At 43.1% G+C, this 17,797-nt stretch overlaps 1 protein-coding gene across 1 annotated transcript; it reads left to right on the top strand.

The window, feature by feature from the left end:
• The first annotated feature begins 1,240 nt into the window (after positions 1 to 1,240).
• etnk1 (ethanolamine kinase 1) lies at positions 1,241 to 15,444 on the top strand. Its single transcript, XM_061251088.1, has 8 exons — positions 1,241 to 1,527; positions 4,804 to 5,057; positions 5,824 to 5,970; positions 6,147 to 6,289; positions 9,035 to 9,118; positions 9,392 to 9,552; positions 10,884 to 10,957; positions 11,605 to 15,444. The coding sequence occupies exons 1-8, from the start codon at positions 1,381 to 1,383 to the stop codon at positions 11,672 to 11,674; spliced, it is 1,080 nt and encodes a 359-aa protein (XP_061107072.1). The 5' UTR covers positions 1,241 to 1,380; the 3' UTR covers positions 11,675 to 15,444.
• Positions 15,445 to 17,797: the final 2,353 nt, after the last annotated feature.

Consider the following 17,797-nt stretch of genomic DNA (forward strand, 5'->3'; position numbering starts at 1 on the left):
TGCTGATGTCCACAAAGTGACAGTAGCTTGTTAAAACGGTACAATAACTTCTACGAGATGTAAGTTAGTGTGTTAGCCAGCTAGCTAGTTGATACTCAAAGTTAAAAGTTTAAAAGTCAATATGTCTCCAGATTAGTTTGTTAAAAGTATTTTAATTGGAGAGAGAAGGAAATTGAAGAGAAAGCACAACTGGAAGACCAGGAAAGAAATACAAACGTAGTGATGAGGATGAGGAAATAGATGGAGGAATAAATATGGAGGCACAAATAAGCGAATGGTCAGAGGAGGAAAGCGCGGACAGAACAGTCTCAGGTATCCAACACGGCAGCAGAGAAGTGATATTCCAGTTTGGTATAACATACTAATGTTCTTACAGTTGTGAGTTGTCCCACCGCAGAGTGTAGGAGAAGACGACAACCTCAATTGTGAAGCTTATTGTTGAAAGTTATTCTCTGTACAATCATAGCTGCACTAATCATGCAACAATAATGCAACAGTGGGCTCCAGAATTATTGGCACCCTCAAGACAAAGGGCTTGTAAAAACTGATAATGTAACAATGACGCATAATATAGCAACTGCGCATAATGTAATAAAAAAATGGGACTAGATTCAGCTGTAAATTAGGCTTTAAGTTATCAAGGGTCCGAGGTATCAAATGAGCCTCAAACCACCATGCTGCTGCCAGATATGCAGTGGATACGGAAATAATTGTTTCTCCTGAATATTTTACATTAAGTTCAACAGGAAAAACAGAAATCAAGTCTCATCTCCCAATTACCATAGAGATCCATTCAAATGCAAAGAGTTTTAGGATTGCTTGTAGGACAACCTGATAATAAGATATTCAGACTCTGATGATATTGATAGGTCAGACATCAGGAAGTCATGACATGAAAAGGATATGCAACACAATACTAAACATGACTACTTTCATTTACATACAATTGCTGTGTCCCAAACATTATGGTGCCCTGAAATGGGGGGACTATGTATAAACGCTGCTGCAATTTCTACATGGTGAAGCCAAAATGTATCAAATGCAGACTTCCTATTCGTAACGGAATAGTGTATTTATCAAAATTCCATACTTGACAAATCGTTATCAAAGTCGAAGGCAAATAAATAAGCGGATAAATAATGCACCTTATTTCAGTGACGAGAGAAGCACCGCCTGGCCTGATGCAGTGAGTCATCGCGTACCAGAATGCAACGCGTGCGAAATTTATACAGGGGTGGAATTTTCCGAGAGGCGTAGTTGGTTGACCTGCAAGGCGTGCAAGTTGCAGTCTAGCACACAAGCGGGGACGTAGCTATAAGCAATTCATTGAAACGCCTTTAAGTGGTTACTAGAAAAACGCAATAATTTTAGTTTCTTGAGATGGCAAACTACATCCACGTACCAGAAGGAGCTCCTGCTGTTCCCAAGTTTAATGTCACTGTAGACGAGAATGATTTCAGATCAGGAGCATTGAAACTGATGAAGGAACTGAGACCCCATTGGAAACCATCAGAGGTCAAAATGAAGGTATTTTCATCAGACTGATGCTGACTAGATAGCTAGCTGTACAATTGTGTTGAAATACCACTAATATAGCTGCTCTTGAACTGGACAGTATGCTGTTGTGTCTTCTTGTAGTTTTTGAAGACTGCGTCACCTAGCAAGCTAGCTAGCTCACTGATTACCAAGCTACGGGCTATCTGATATAGCTAAAAATCGGACAACGCTGTAGATACCTAGCCCCTAGCCTGCTAATGTGGTAACGTTATGTGCGAAGGCCTCCACGACCATTCGAGTAACACGAGTAACGTTATCTAACCGAAGCTTTATTGCGTGCATAGCAACCTGTCGCTGTCGTTGGACATTGGAAGAATCCGTATGTCCATGTGGATATTCCGTTAACATTCCCGCCTGTAACTATCAGGCACACTATTATAATTAGTAGCTTAATGTACTAATACAGCTAAGCTAAATGTAAAGAGTAGTGTGGCTACATAGCGCCAAGTAGTTAATACTAATAGTTGAGCCAAAAGTTAGCTAGCTGGCAAAACTAAGAGCTAAAATGAAATCTAACGTTAGCCAGCTAGCTACCACAACGTTAGCTTGTAATAGACTAACTTACTAATTCGATGCCTATACATTTGAGAATGCGAAGTTACGTAGGGTAGGCTAAGTTAACTTAACCCAATGTTGTAGCTAGCTAGACTAGCTTCTCGATCTAAACGTTTTTTTTGTTGTTTTTTTTAATTTATCGTAGCTAGCTAGAAATTCCTATTCTGGTTGACGTGTCGGCGTCCTTATTAGATGTGCGTAATTGTGTGAAACTGAACTAGCTAGCTGTAAGTTGTTAGGATGTATATTTAACTTATCATAACCTTAGATAATTTGTATATTTTCTATGCAGAGCAATGTATGGCGAGTAAAAAAACCAAAAGAAATCATTATCTTACTCCACATGAACGCTAATCTAAACCGCACTGTACACCATTGCCAAAACGAGCAGTCCTCCATTTTTATGGCGGAGGCAGTTTATTTTTTCATGTTTGAAATGGTCAGATGCCGAACCTTTTACTTTTATATTTACATCACCAGCCAAGATGTGACTCAGTTATTAATATACAACCAGGAATGAAAATAACTCTTGTCTGGCATTGTAATACAGATTAAGGTCTTTTGGGGTTATATTTTATATTTCACTTTTATTGTCTACAGAAGTTTCTGGCGACCTGCCAGCTTTTGTTTGGTATCATGGCGTTCTGGTGTTTTTGGTCTAAAGAAAGAATATACACTTCGAGTCCAAAGGAGCGTATAGAACATTAGTTAGTATACCATTCACAGTGATCGTTCCCGCAATTCCTTTCTCAATTTTCAAGTAGCGCAAGCTCTTCATTGCTAAGGACGCATGTCGTGATGTCAATATAGGATACAGTTTGCTTGCGCAGGTTACTTTCGGTTGGAACCGAAAATATGATTAAAGGCATTTTTGGGAGAGTAATCCGATAATACATGCACCCGATTTCTGGAGGAAAAAACTGGCTTTGCAAGCTGCTTGGAGTTACATGTAGTGTCGTTTTCTTGCTTTAGCACACACACACCTGAATGCCCTGAAACCCAACATTGTAAGTCTGCTGGTTGTCAGAAACTAAGTGTAAAAATCCTTTGTTGCATAGACAACAACTGTCTGGGACTGCAGTTGCAGTAGACCCAAACTCTTCATCGACGTTATGTTGTGTGCTGCCTTGTGTTAGCAGCTATGGGTGGCTGAAACTGACAGCACCTGCAGTGCTGAATAATGTTGAGGGTGCCTGTTACCTTCCCCTTTTGGGCAGTGGGTCCAGATGCCATTTGGGGAAGTACACTGGAACCTCCTGTGTTTGGATCACTTAAAGTGGTGGTATTGATCTGTGAGGTTCTGTATGGTGTCTTCTTTAGAGAGGCGTGTGTAGGTCTGTATATGTTTAGTTGTGTTTGTAGGTTAATAATGGGTGTGGCCTTATGCCTTTGGCTTATTGAGCTTTTAGTGTTTTGCATTACTATACGTATTTATTTGATCTTATAATTGCTATGCTGTCTGCAAGTTTTGACAGGTGGTTGATGTTTGGAAAGTTGCGATTTATTTTTCTTTAATCTTTTATTCTGCTTGCAAAACTTCCAGTTCCTTCTCATAAGTTTACAAAAATCTAGACCCTATCAAAGGTGTTCAATTACTGTTTGTGTGGGGATCTGAACCATAAACACCATACAGAAATGCAAAGTTATGTTGCGCAACTCAATGTCAGATAACTTGATGTCTTATTGCTCAATCATGTAAATTATGTTGTAGTTTTCCCTCGACAAAGCCCCTCCAGTCAGAAACTAGAATTTGCCGCTGTTGAATTGGTTGGCCTCACCTAATATGCCATTGGCTTGTGAAATCTCCTTATCCTGGTCTCGCTACATAAATACAGTGTGGGATGAGGGCTGTCATACAATTTGTCTGACTTGGGGTTGTGTGCGCGTCTCGTTGAGTTCTCTTATCTGTCAGACGGGCTGTTTGGTGCCCTCAACCTGTCAGAGCAAGGGGGGGTACAATTATTCATCAGTGATCAGGGAAATGTAAACTCAGCACATTCTTTTCATCGCAGGTCCGGCAAAATAAAATTCCGGATGATCCTTTAGCTCCATTCAGAAATAAAAAGTGGTAGTACACGATTAGAGATGGAATGTTAGTAGTCAGCAATCACAATGCAGGGCAAACACCCTGGAATGACTGTTCTGTTTTCATTGTGTTTGCCCACGTTTGGACTCTAGTCAAAACTTTGGCTGGTACAAGCCCAACATAATCAAACGTGGTGAAGTGGTGCACAAGGCTTCTGTGTCTGGAATCGCATCCCATCCCACATTACATTATTGGCGTTTGGCAGACGCTCTTACCCAGAGCAACCTACAGTTGATTAGACTAAGCAGGAGACAATCCTCCCCTGGAGCAATGCAGGATTAAGGGCCTTGCTCAAGGGCCCAACAGCTGTGCGGATCTTATTGTGGCTACACCGGGAATCGAACCGCCGACCTTGCGGGTCCCAGTCATTTACCTTAACCACTACGCTACAGGCAATCCCTCTGTATTGTGTGTGAGGGCGGTCCCAGCGTAACCCAAAACGAAAGCAGTAATGCGATAATGTGTGAACGCACAGACCTTCCTGCCTGGGGTCACCTTCTTGAGCAGTCTACTCTGCGGAAGTGGGCGCCCAGGTAACCGGACCGTTTGGATCCATTTAATCTTCAACTCTCATTTTCTTCCGCCCTCCCTTTATTTTCATGTAGTGCTTCACCGATGGCATCACCAACAAGCTGATTGGCTGCTACGTGGGCAACGTCATGCAGGAGGTGGTCCTGGTGCGTATCTACGGCCACAAGACGGAGCTGTTTGTGGACCGGGAGAACGAGGTGAAGAGCTTCCGTGTGCTGCAGGCACACCGCTGCGCCCCTCGCCTCTACTGCACCTTCAGCAACGGCCTCTGTTACGAGTTCCTGCCGGGCACCGCCCTCGAACCCGAGCACATCCGCAGCCCCTCCATCTTCAGGTAGTCCTTCGCTTTCCTGCCCTTGATTCGGGTTGCTTACCAGCTGACCCCAAACGGAGGATTGCAGGCACTCTTGTTTCCCCCTGGGTGCTGTGCTGTTTGTGCCAAGGTTATTAGCACTGAAAAAAAGAGTAGTTTTTCAGTCATGCCCTGCAGGCTTCATGATCCAGTGCAATGTTAACAGTCATGGGTGCGGTGCCTGCATTTCAGAAAAGTCCACCCTTTTATTTGTTGCTGTATTTTCATCTTTGTTCCTTTCTCCCATCTATGAACATAATGGAATATAATGCCGATGAGAAGGGCTGTTCATGTACTGGCTGTTCAGATAATTAGACTTGTGTAGTTAAGTTGAGCTTTCAACTTTGTGTGGGTGTGTCAGTGCAATGAATAAATGGTAAATGGTTGGCATTTCGCTGTACAATTGATGCTTCTCATTCACCCATTCATACACACACTCCCACACCGACGGCGATTGGCTGCCATGCAAGGTACCGACCAGCTCGTCAGGAGCATTTAGGGGTTAGGTGTCTTGCTCAGGGACACTTCAATACAGCCTGGGCGGGGGATCGCACCGGCAACCCTCCGACTGCCAGACGACTGCTCTTACTGCCTGAGCCATGTCGCTCAAGGCTTTGCTTTTAATTGGGTGAAAAAATTGTGCTCGACTTCCTGTAACTCCTGTGACTCATGGCCGTTGGAATGAAGCCTTTCAGAGTAATCAAGTAATTCTTGTTTATTAACCTGTTTCTGTTTCTATGACCTTCAGGCAAATTGCGAGGCAGCTGGCCAAGTACCATGCCATCCATGCGCACAATGGCTGGATGCCTAGGTCTGACCTGTGGCTGAAGATGGGGAAGTACTTCTCCCTGGTGCCCACTCACTTCCAGGACCCTAGCCAGAACCTGAGGTAGGGCCCCCGTCTCATCTTAGAGCAGAGGTGCATGCTACAAAGGGAGCATGCGCGTGCATGTTGTTATGTAACCTGTATCCTGGGACGGAGCGTGTGTTCTCCTGAGACTGTCACCCGGGAACGCGAGCAAGGCGGTGCTTCTTCATTAAACGCGGTGTGTCGTGTTCTCCCAGGTTCTCCCAGGAGGTTCCGAACGCAGAGTGTCTGAAGGAGGAGATGCTGTGGATGCAGCAGAGTCTGTCTGTGCTAGGCTCCCCTGTGGTCCTGTGCCACAACGACCTGCTGTGCAAGAACATCATCTTCAACCAGAGCGCAGGTGAGTGACCGCCACAGAGCCGCGCCGCTTCTGTCAGACCGCTCAACAAGTGCTGTAACTGAGCTCCTTTCCCGCTGTCAGGCTGGAATCAGGCTGGAGAGTGACCAGAGGTAGTCCTATTACCCACAACCACTTCTGCAGCACGTTGGGTGCTGCAACGTCCCAAAGCTGAGGGATTCTCTCCAAAAAACTAGGCTTCTGACCATTTCTGTCAACCACTATTAAGTGGTCATAAGCAGTGATGGAGTGCTCGATTTCCCCCTTAGTTGCTAGTGACAACACTGGTGGAAGCAGCTTGCAGACTCTTACAGATGTCCACAGTATGCCCCCGGCTGAGTTGATGCAGCTACTGAGCTAACCACTCAGAATTGAACCAGCCTGGTTCCAGCTCTGTATTGGAAAAGAGGTATAGCATGGAGGCCAGCCGGCTTGCTGGTCAGGGCACACTGTGTGAAGGCTTTTCCGGTAAGACTGGGTTTTATTGCAACATGTCGCAGCTTCTCACCTCACAGTCCTTGGGTGACGACCTCACTGCCCTACTGGTGTTGGCTGCTGGTCAGGGCAGGGGGGAAGGGGGCCCCTTAAAAGCTGCCCCCCACTCTACCGGGGCAGAGTTCCTTGTTGTGGAAGTCGTATTGTGACTGGTGAGGTGAGAAGTTTCTGTTAGCCCAGGTGAAGCTGAAGCAGATGGCCAGCTCCCTGTAGCCCATAGCCATGGCTCTGGCCCGAGCATTCGAGAGGGCTGTCATCGGGTCTAATGTGTCACGGGCCCGCACCCGTCTGCACTTCTGTGTGATTTTTTTTATTTTAGCTTTTTACATTTGAAATCATGTGAATGCTTTAACTCATTAATGGCTGAATGACTCAAGCTGGCCTTGCAGCATTCTGTGGAATTAACCAGCTGTGGTGAATGAAATGGTTATTCTGAAGCTGGGGCGGGTGTGTGTTGGGAGGGGGGGTGGGGGAGTTGGTAGCGCAGAGTTGCCCTTGCTGCACTGGCAAGGGCTCCTTGTGCTCTCACAGCTCCTTCTCTAGATTTTCTCCCCTTAGGAGTGACAGCGCCGCCTGCTGGAGAGGGTGAGACGGCTCTCAGCGGCCACGCCCAGTTGTTCTGTGCTACAGTAAAACCTGCCGTTCCCTGTTCTGTACAGCACTAGAACTGGGCACGCCCTGCACAGTACAGCAGGCAGTGTTGTGGGACTTGTTGTGGGACTTCATCTTTCTTTGTGCTCCCTCTCATAGGCTGGTGACACATAGTCAAATGCTATACAAATTTTGAGAGGTCTAAAGGCTAAAAATCTATCTGTGGAGTAGCTCACATGGGGCCACCTTTCATATCATTTGCATGTAAGCAGTAAACTGAGACGATTGGTTGACCTAGGGCCAATGAGAATGCAGTATTGGTGGGGGAGTGTGCCGACACAGGAAGTGTGAGGCCCGTGGGGCGGGGGGGAGGGCAGCGTCTCTTCAGTGAAGCGGTGTGTGTTCTGTGACAGATGTGAGCTTGCCCCAGATTTCTTCATCTGCTGCGCAGGGCTATAGCCACTGACTGGAGGTGTTCTGTTGTGTTCCGCTAGGATCGCACCCGGCCTGGTAACCACCTCACATGTCTTTCTGCAGACTAAACACCCTGTATACTATTGATCAGGCACAATGTAAAATATAACATGTGGAACAGCACACACAGTACAGCATAGAAAAAGCACACAGTCAGGATTAGTCAGCTTGCAGTAGGGTGGAAAGGGTAGATTACTCTTATGCACACACAGATTTATGACCTTATTAACGACAGCTGAAACTTGAGAATAGTTAGAGGAAATATTTGAAATGGGGCCAAGTGGGGAATATTAAAATAATTCTGTTCTGGGGTAAGGGTTTGCATTTTGCTCATTTGTTTACTGTTTTTATGCTTGGTAGTTAACTGAAATGCTGAACTCATTTTCATCCACAAGAGGGCAAACTTCTCTCTTTTCTTAACAGTCTGTGCATGCTTCATCTTCTGACTCAGTGTAGCTTCACCTTCTGACTCAGTGTAGCTTCACCTGCACATCTTCAGATAGAAGCTGAAGGCAAATGACCAGAATCAGAACGTTGAGCTTTTGACCCCCTGACTGACATGTTTATCTTGAGGGTGCATACATAATGGTCATTTGAATGCATTTGCAAAATGGTTTCCCCTTTTGCATTTCTTCCAACAGAGGAGAGTGTCAGTAAATGAAGGGTACACAGGGTAAAACTCTATTTCCCAAAGTTCCTTTTTGATCTCATTTAGACAGGCTTCACGCGGTCATTCTGAAACCACTTGAGGTTTCCTCACTGACTTGCCTGACAGTCCTATTCAGTTAAGGCAGGACCTGAATTGGACAGGCAAAGGAATGCTTTTGCGTTTCAAAAAAACAACAAAGAATGTGCCCCACCTCCTGTTTTGGCCACTCATACGTAGCCATGCATGCTGTTGTGTAACCTCTTGCTTGTGTGTGGATGTGTATGTCCTCTGCTCTGCTCTATTTTTTTGGGATGTTCTCTCCCACAGCTCCCTTTCCAAAATACAAACTCTTACCCTGATACAAACACCACAAATACTCTTAGAGGGGGAATAGTCTAGTCTAAACACCATGTAGGGCCTCGGTCAGGGTATAAATACAGTACAGCTTTAACATTTGAAGAATAATGTCTGGGGGTTTTTTTCTATATATAAACTTTGGTCTTGTACTAATTGAGTATTCATTTGTTTGCCCCATGCAGGTAATGTGAAGTTCATTGACTATGAATATGCTGGCTACAATTATCAAGCCTATGACATTGGGAACCACTTCAATGAGTTTGCAGGTATGTAGTGACAGAACTGCAATGTGACCGTTCAGATGCCTGTTCACACTATAGGATTTCTTGTAGATTCCCAGCTGTTTAAGCATACACTGAGCATGCCAGTCTTTGCCTTCTTCAAAAGTTATTTTTATGTAGCTACTGACGGCCGTATGCTGCATTAAAGAAAAACCACAAAGTCCTTTTATGAAGGCTGTTTCTGAATTCTTGCAATTTATTTAGATCCAAGGCTGGGGTAAGTGGTCATTTTTTACTAACGAGCTGCTTGTGTGACAGGTGTGAATGAAGTGGACTACAGTCTCTATCCTGGGCGAGACCTCCAGCTCATGTGGCTGAGGGCATACCTGGAGGCCTACAATGAGCACAAAGACCAGAGTGCAGAGGTCTCACACGCAGAGGTGGAGGTTCTGTATGTGCAGGTCAACCGCTTTGCCCTGGTGAGTGTCTGAGTGGATGTAGGAACGTTGCCTCCAGTTTCTTGAATTCTGTGCCCAGGGCGTTGAACGTTCCTGTGTGATTGGCCCCAGGGTGCTGAACGTTCTCGTATTCTTACGCCCAGGGTGTTGAATGTTCCTGTATTTTCAGGCCCAAGAATGTTTTGTCCCTGCCTGACCCGTTATGTTACATGAACATTTTTCTCTGTATAGAATGCTTACGCAATCCTCACATGGTCTTGTTTAAGCACATGTGCAGGCGTGTGTGGGGCGGATCACTGAATTCTGAATTCATCATCTGTAAGGCTGTGCTTGGATTGGCCGCTGCCTCCGTCTTCTGAATTCCATTCCACTGTCTCTGGAACTGTAGATGAGCCGACTCGTACATCTTACTGAAGTTCATATTTATATACTTGTGCTTGTGTGTGTGTGTGTGTGTACAACATTGTATGGCTGGTTTAAGAGGGGAAAGGGTGGCCCCGCGGTGTGGCTCTGAGCGTTTAGTTACGTTCCCGTTAAAGTCGGGCCTCTCTTTGAAGTCTAAACGAGGCCGTCTCAAAGGCCTGGCCTGTGGGCCTGCTCTTTGATGTTCTTAGAATGCGTTGCCTGCCTTTCTCCCTTGTTATTTGGTCGTTTTATTGGAGAATGGGTTCTAGTAAGATGCAGTGATGATCTTTTACACAAGAAACTAATTAATCTAAAGTGGTGTGTATATAATTTTATTTAATTATAAATGCTCTGCTGCATCTCCATGTAATTAATGGTCGAGGCATTGTAGTCCATTGTGTAAAAGCTTATTTTACTTGCAAATGAAGACCTCCGGCAGCCCCCTCAGAAAACATCCTACGGTCTTTCGCCTTGGAAAAAAGCAGCACAAATTATTCGAAAAAAGCACTTTAATCTTTTCAGTGCTTCTGTGTTTGGACCTTGAAAGAAACAATGGTGGAACACACCAAAAATGCCATTGTAAATATCTTAATTGAATGTGACAATAGCTTCGTTGATGCAGAACACAAACATCTCTGCCAGTTCAATTATTAACTGGGAGGGAGCTTACAGATTAGTGTGGATGGTTTTAAACCGCAACGTTGTTACACTGGGGTCTTTACAAAACAGCTAGAGCAGTGGTGCTTAAAATGCGCAAGGACAGAAGAGCCAACATTTTCCACTGCATGTGTAGAGTTGTACCAAGGGAGCGTTTATAATTTTTAAAAGTTAATATGCAATACACCCTACCTAACCGCTGCCTAGCCGCTCATTTATAAGTTCCATTTTGATACTGTAACTACACTTATAGTACATTTATGGTACACTTTGCTTTTCTCTTTCTTTAGGCCTCCCATTTCTTCTGGGGCCTGTGGGCGTTAATCCAGGCGAAATACTCCACCATTGACTTTGATTTCCTGGGGTAAGTGCGTCTGGGGCCCTCCCTGCTGTTACTCTCTCCTGACTCAGATGGATTGGCGACGCTGCTTCAGTCATTCTGAAGTTGCTTTGCCATCAGGTGTCTCTGTTAGTCACGCCAACCGTGTGATTGTGGCTACTGGCATGACCGCTGCTTTCACTGGGGAAGTTTGCATCGCATGATCGTCAATGTTGTTCTTATAGCGCGATTTGTGGCAAGTCTCAAAGTGCTTATCGCGGCACTATCGCTGCCATAGAAAAGAAAATGGCAATATCAGCAGTAGCAAAGGTAACGCACCCAGTTTCCTTTCGCGTAGAATAATCCATGAAATGACACTGAGTAGTGAATTTATGCGTTTGGAGGGGACGACAGCTGTAAAGTGAGACGTATTGAATTCTAAATATACTGCTTCCCAGTCAGCTTGCCAGGCGAGCGTAATGACACAGCACTCATGTTGGTGCTGCTATTTAAAGTTGCGTAAGTTGCGCCTAACGTCGTGTGACAGGGCTCTGCCCCTGCGCTCAGCCTGCGGTCTGTTCACCCGCCACGGTCGATAACCATCTTCTGCATGTCCTCGTGGCTGCTGAAATCAGGAAGTGTGTCATGTGCGCTCCTGATTTATGTTTCGTGCACGTTTTCCTCCATTTTAGGTATGCCATATTACGCTTCAACCAGTACTTCAAAATGAAGCCTGAAGTGACGGCGCTCACCTTTCCCTGAAAAACTGCTGGGAATCTGCACTGGCTGACCCAGAGCTGAGCTCCTGTAGGTGGCTGCCCTGATCGACACACATTCTCTCGCCTGTGGATACGGCTGCATACACTGGACAGCATCGACCCCAGTCCCAGGAACGCACTATACACCCTGCGTTAACGCCAACATCACGTCTCAACACCATCAGCTTTCTCTAAACCCCTGCCTCATTCATTGCACTGTTGGCTGTCTACGAAATGCAGAAAATTGCATGGTCAGCTTTGTATGAATTCCCAACATCATTCGCTGCATGGCCCGTCCTGTATAAACCCCGACACCATGCATTGCACGGTCACTTTTGCATAAACCCCAAATTCATGCATTAAGGTCAAGTCTGTGAATAACCCAGCACCATGCACCGCACGGTAATGTTACCGCTGACACACACACACGCACACACACACTCACGAATGCTCATCACCGTGAGCTAACATTGGCTCACTTACAGTTCCAGCATGCGTGAGATGGTATCGGTTTTACGTTTCTTTTTTACGGCTCGCTGTGCGATATCCTTGTATGCACAGATATAGTTTTCACACAGAGCCAGCGTCATGTCCTAAAAAAGGCATGCATTTTTTTCCCCCCAAATTTAAACTTGCTGCCTCAACTGAAAGAGTTGCGATTTGGAGACCAAAGACCGGTTTGGTTGTGTATGTGAAAGATGTTTCCTGTGCTGTGGTCCACTGACTGCTGTTTGTCTCCTTCACGTTGTAAGCCCTAGCTTCCGCCCGTCTGTCCGTCTCACGTTTTAACACGGTGCTAGGCTGAAGAGATTTCTTTGCAATAAGAATGTTTACCTTCTCGATGAACCCTACACCAAAGTGCTGATATTTGTTTTTGCTTGTAAATAATGCATATTTCTATTATAAATGAAACAATATTGTATCATTTTTACTCTTCAAATCTAGCATTTTTATACATATTGTAATTAAAAAAAGCATCCGTCTCTTGTGCTGTTGACTGGGAAAGTCAGATTGGTAAAGCCTGAGCCAGGTGTGTGGTTCAGAGCAGAGGCCTTGATGAAGCCCTTTTCCTAGCCTAACCTAACCTAGCCTAACCGTGTGGTCTCCCTTGCATAGCCAGGGCGGGACTCCACTGTCGTACCTTGAGTAAGGTGCCTCTTGTGAACTGCTTCAGTCAATATCCGGCTCAATAAACGGATAGCGTGTAAAATAGTGTATAAAATGTAAATGGAACTTAAGGGCCTTTGTCAAGTAGCGATCTCATTGTTGCAGCAATGTAGCCTCTACACAGTCCAGCAATAAGATCGGGTTTACTGTAAATAGTGAAAAGCTTAGGGCTTACTTACTGGTTAGTTGTACATTTATAGTTTTGCTGAGGGTACAGGGGATCAGTGTGGTCTTGCCACACACAACTGGTGAAATGTTAAGTCCTTAAATGGCCTCTTTAAAAATGACACTGAATGGCGGCAATTGCACGCTGACACTCCTGTTACAGCGTCAGTGCATCGGATCCTCTCCTAACGTCTGACAAATACCTGTGTATGCATTATGTGCTCATTAGTACATTTTAAACCTCATCAAGAAGCAAATAAGGTGGCTAATGCGCAGTCACGTTTGGACTCCATTCACAAACTTCCAAACAAGCAGATGCAGTTTTGGACCTGTAACTTCATAGAAAATGCACCCGTTGTGAATTTCGTCTTTGCCCATTTGTAGCATGTGTGTATAAGTACATTTGAGTATGTGCAATATAAACTCTCTAATGGTGTAATGTGAGTTACTGTAAATAGTCTCTGGCCCTCTTTAAGAAACTAATATAAGAACCTGGATCAAACTGTGAAATACTGTAATGCTTAAAAATCCAATTGATGTATATGGTAATAAAATCTAAACCATAGATGTCTGTCCACTTGAAAATGCTTCCTTATGTGTTGGTCTGTTGGGTCTTTAGTGTGCATGTATGTTAGGGAGGGGGTGTTTGGTCTCTTATTCTGTGTCTCTCAAACTTCCCAAAACAAAATTTGATCATGAAAATTAGTGATGTGCATGGTTTGTCTACATTGGAATCGTGCAACTATCTAATTTCTATTCTAGGCGCATAGGAATTGAAATCAAATCGATGCTTGTTAAATTTAAAGGGGTAATAAACACGAAATCACTTTTTTTGGGTTCAAAAGCCAAGTGTTTTGACTCCATTTTGTAGACCACTATAGATTAGTCCTATTGTCAAATCTCATTAAGTCATGCCACCACATTTTGTGTGGAGCCATGTACTGCCACAAAAGGTGAACAGTTTTGTTTTGTCTGGATCCCTGCCCCTATTCGTGACATGGAAGTGAGTAAAGGCCTGCTTCTACTTAAGCAAGTCAGCACCCCAACTTCACCCTTCCTGTTCATTGATGGGCGGACCTATTCAAAATGGCGCATTTTCCAACCTTTGGTCAAGCTGACGTCTAGGATAGGGATTTGTTTTTCCTTTAGATTTTTTAATCGTTCCTTGTTCCATTCCAGTTCCATTTTTTATATTGTTCTTGAGCTGTATATTTCATATTTTAGTAATTTTAGTAATGTCTGCAGTACAGTGTAAAAGTCTTAGGTACATTTACAGAAAAATAAAGTCCATAATGCAAAGAGAGCAGAAAAAGTTTCAAAATGAAATCAGATTAATATTGGTTGTGATCACCCTTCGCCTTTATAACAGCATCAATTCACTTGGGTACACCATCTTGCTGTTTTATAAGAAAGTCTGGTAGGTTGTTCCAAACATTAAACAACTTGCCACAGTTCTTCTGCAGACTTTGATCATCTCACTTGCTTCTGGTTCTCCAGGTAATCCCAGACAGCCAGTTTTTATTTTTTCTCGAAAGTAGTCTATTAATGTTATTTTAATAATAATAATAATAATATTTAATAATAATTCTGAAATATAAAAATGTCTAATTCTTTGGAAAAAATAAAAAATAAATGCTTGGAAATTCCAAATGTGCTCTTTCTGCTGACAGACTAATTCAGAAAGCAAAGAAAAGACCGAACCGACCCTGGGCCTCTCTTTTACTGGAAAGTTGTGAAGTCAGACAGGCCAAACGCTGGTGTCCTTCTTAACATGAAGTAGGCTGTCGTGACAAGTTCAGGGCCATAGTGAAACACCACTGACTATAGTGGGATGTGACTTTGATATCCGGAGGAAATTGGCCATTGATTCAGAATTTTATTTTTGTTCTGCTTCCCTCTTTGTGGCAGTCAGTACTTGCTCTCTCTGTGTGAATGTGTCTAGTATTTTCTGCCTGCAAGAATATGTCTGGTACTATGTTGCCCTAAATGGCTCTCATCTGCCTGCCTGCATTGATTCCACCCAGTTCATGGGCTCTGAGTATTGTGCCAAATCATTAACACTAACCATGACCAGAGATTTCAGATTCTTTTTCTCCATGGTGGGTTTTTTTTTCTTTTTTCTTAGCCATAAAGAAATCTTACCTAAAAGCTGCTCTTCAAAATGGAGTTCAAACTGTATTTTTGGCAATGATAATTTAAGTGTGTCGTTTCCGTTCTGAGAATTGTCAAGATAATCGCATTTTCAAATGGTTTAAAATATTTTACCAAATTGCATCTATTTGTGTTAACTGGTTAAAGGTTTAAATCTCAAATATTTGCTTTGCCATTACTGTTTATTAAACATTTTGAAAATGCATCAAGATTAATGATGCTTGAGTGGCGTTCCATTTTCAACCAGTGGATGTCATTGTTTTCTGCAATTAAAGAGCATTTTGTTGTGTATTCCATTGTCCTTCGGGAACTATATAATCATGAACCTGTTTGTGTTTATCTTAATAATATTAAATAAATACATTAATACGTATAATATTGATAATTTGCAATATTTATGTTTGCAGAAATGGCATACTCTCACTCAAATTATAATTTAAATATCATTTTGAAATGACAAAAGGTTAATATAAAATGGTTTACCAATGTAATTATATTGGCAGTAATAAAAATGCAAAAGGAGGCCTCCCTACTTTGCACACAAAACTATTGGAGCTGGATTGAATTGTCTTAATTCCCCGTGCATAATTTGTGCCTCAGTTTTGGACTGCTTGCTTTCCAGGGACTATTTGCATGGATCCTGAAACTGAATTATATAAACGAATATCAACATGTGGCATCCAGGATAGCCGGCAGTGCCCCCTGTTCGATATTGCTTCAAGCACTCCTTGTTTCTGCACATCCCCATTTACATAGTAAGCATTGTGTTCTCCCTAGGTGTGTAGTTTCATTCACTGCTCCTGAGTGGAGCAGGACACAAATTGCGTGAATGCGCAAGACACAAGAAATGTTAAATCACTGGGTGTTTCTTTACAGTTTATATTAACTTAATCCCCTTATTTTGTGGAATTTTCACACAATTAAATGCTGCATTTACTGGAAAAAATTTTATACTCTTCTCCTGGGTTTTTTTTTTCTTAAGAATAAAGATGTACACACCCTTTCTACTCAATACTGACACTGACTTGGCAGTTTCGCTGGTTTTCTTTAATGATAATGGTGACCATAGTACAATGAGATCATTTCTTTATTTTTAATGTGGAGTGAAATAATTACAGCTGCACTTTGGCTCTGACGGTAATTGAATTAACTGCAACCCCTCCAGTCATTTCCACCAAGAGCCGCTCATTAATTACGGAATTCAATATCTCCCATTCTCATTTCAACTTGTTTTCATTTCGCAAATGTCAAGTTACAACCACTTCCTGCTGAGATAATCGGAGAATGTGCTTGAAATAAAGAGTCTCTCAGACCTCGTAATATACACATTGAATTTTTATGAATGTGAGCATTCACAAGCCCCACAGTTACACTGTTCTATTACCTCTGTCGCCAGCCACTGGACTCCAGTAACTACCGGTATTTCTTCCACTATTTTGCCTACATTAGTGATTTAAAGAATTTAATTTCACATTGAAATCACAGCTTTAAGTCTCCACCTGCTTTAAATTAAGCAGTTTTTTTCTTCTTCATTGAGATTATGGAAAGAGTCTAAACTGATTGCAACACCACTGCAAGTGTGAAGAAAGACTTCATGTTCCTACTAATGCCAATGTAATACTACTTTAGATTTTTCAGAAACGGTGAACCTGATTTACAGACCTTTAGCCAGTGCAAATACCTTGAGCACGCCCAAAGCACGGTCCGCACCGCCAAATTCAACGTTTCTGCTTTAATTTCAGCCTTAGTCCATAATCTTGCTTTGTGAAACAGCCCAGGCTTTTGTTGTTACAGTTAACTCACCGCACCTCATCCTGGGTCTGAATTGGTTGGCGACCATGCACCCTACTATTCATAATGCATCCAACCAGGAAATAAATAATATCGCTGATTTAGAGGATTGAAATGTTGTGAATAACTGCACGGCTGAATTATCAGTGCTGCATTATCATCTTAATATTGCTTGCCTTGTCTCAACTGGTTGGTTGCTGACCTAGGTGGTTAATTACAGTATGAGCATCTACTGTCACTCAAACTTGTTCAGACCTGTTTGTAGCTGTTTGCAGCATTACGTGGGTGTGGTCCATTAAGTGCGCAGTAGAACAAATGGTTACAACAGCAGAAAAACTAAAAATCAATCAGTAATAAATATCTAATAAAGTGCTCACTAAAGTGTATATAACTGTCGGGAAAACAGTATAAGGCACCAGATCCAAGTTCCTGCAAGTGCTGTTACCACCTTCTAAATTAATACAGAATCCCATTTAACATTCTACTTCTACTGCCCAGTTTATGACCATTCTATTTATAAACTAAAATGAAATGGCAAAAGGTAACCCCCTGAAACCTCACACCTTTCACATGAAATTTTACCTCTCTGACCTGTTACTTACGCTGTTTGCATGCATCTGTGTGTTCTGCTAGCAGAGCATCCCATGTTCAGTGCTGCACATATGAATATAGCAGCTGTTCCTGCAGTTAAGTGCTCTAACAGTTCTGGGCAGGGTGCAGCCACAGATAATCGCCCTCCTGTGACCAAAGAGTGGACATTTGTTATTCAAAATGTACAGCTTGTTTGCCTGTGTACATCTCTGATCAGCTTCATTTTAATGAGCCGAATCTAAAATGCTTCAAGACCTGTTGG

The sequence above is a fragment of the Conger conger genome, chromosome 8 (genome assembly GCF_963514075.1).
Source record: "Conger conger chromosome 8, fConCon1.1, whole genome shotgun sequence".
Classification (NCBI taxonomy): domain Eukaryota; kingdom Metazoa; phylum Chordata; class Actinopteri; order Anguilliformes; family Congridae; genus Conger; species Conger conger.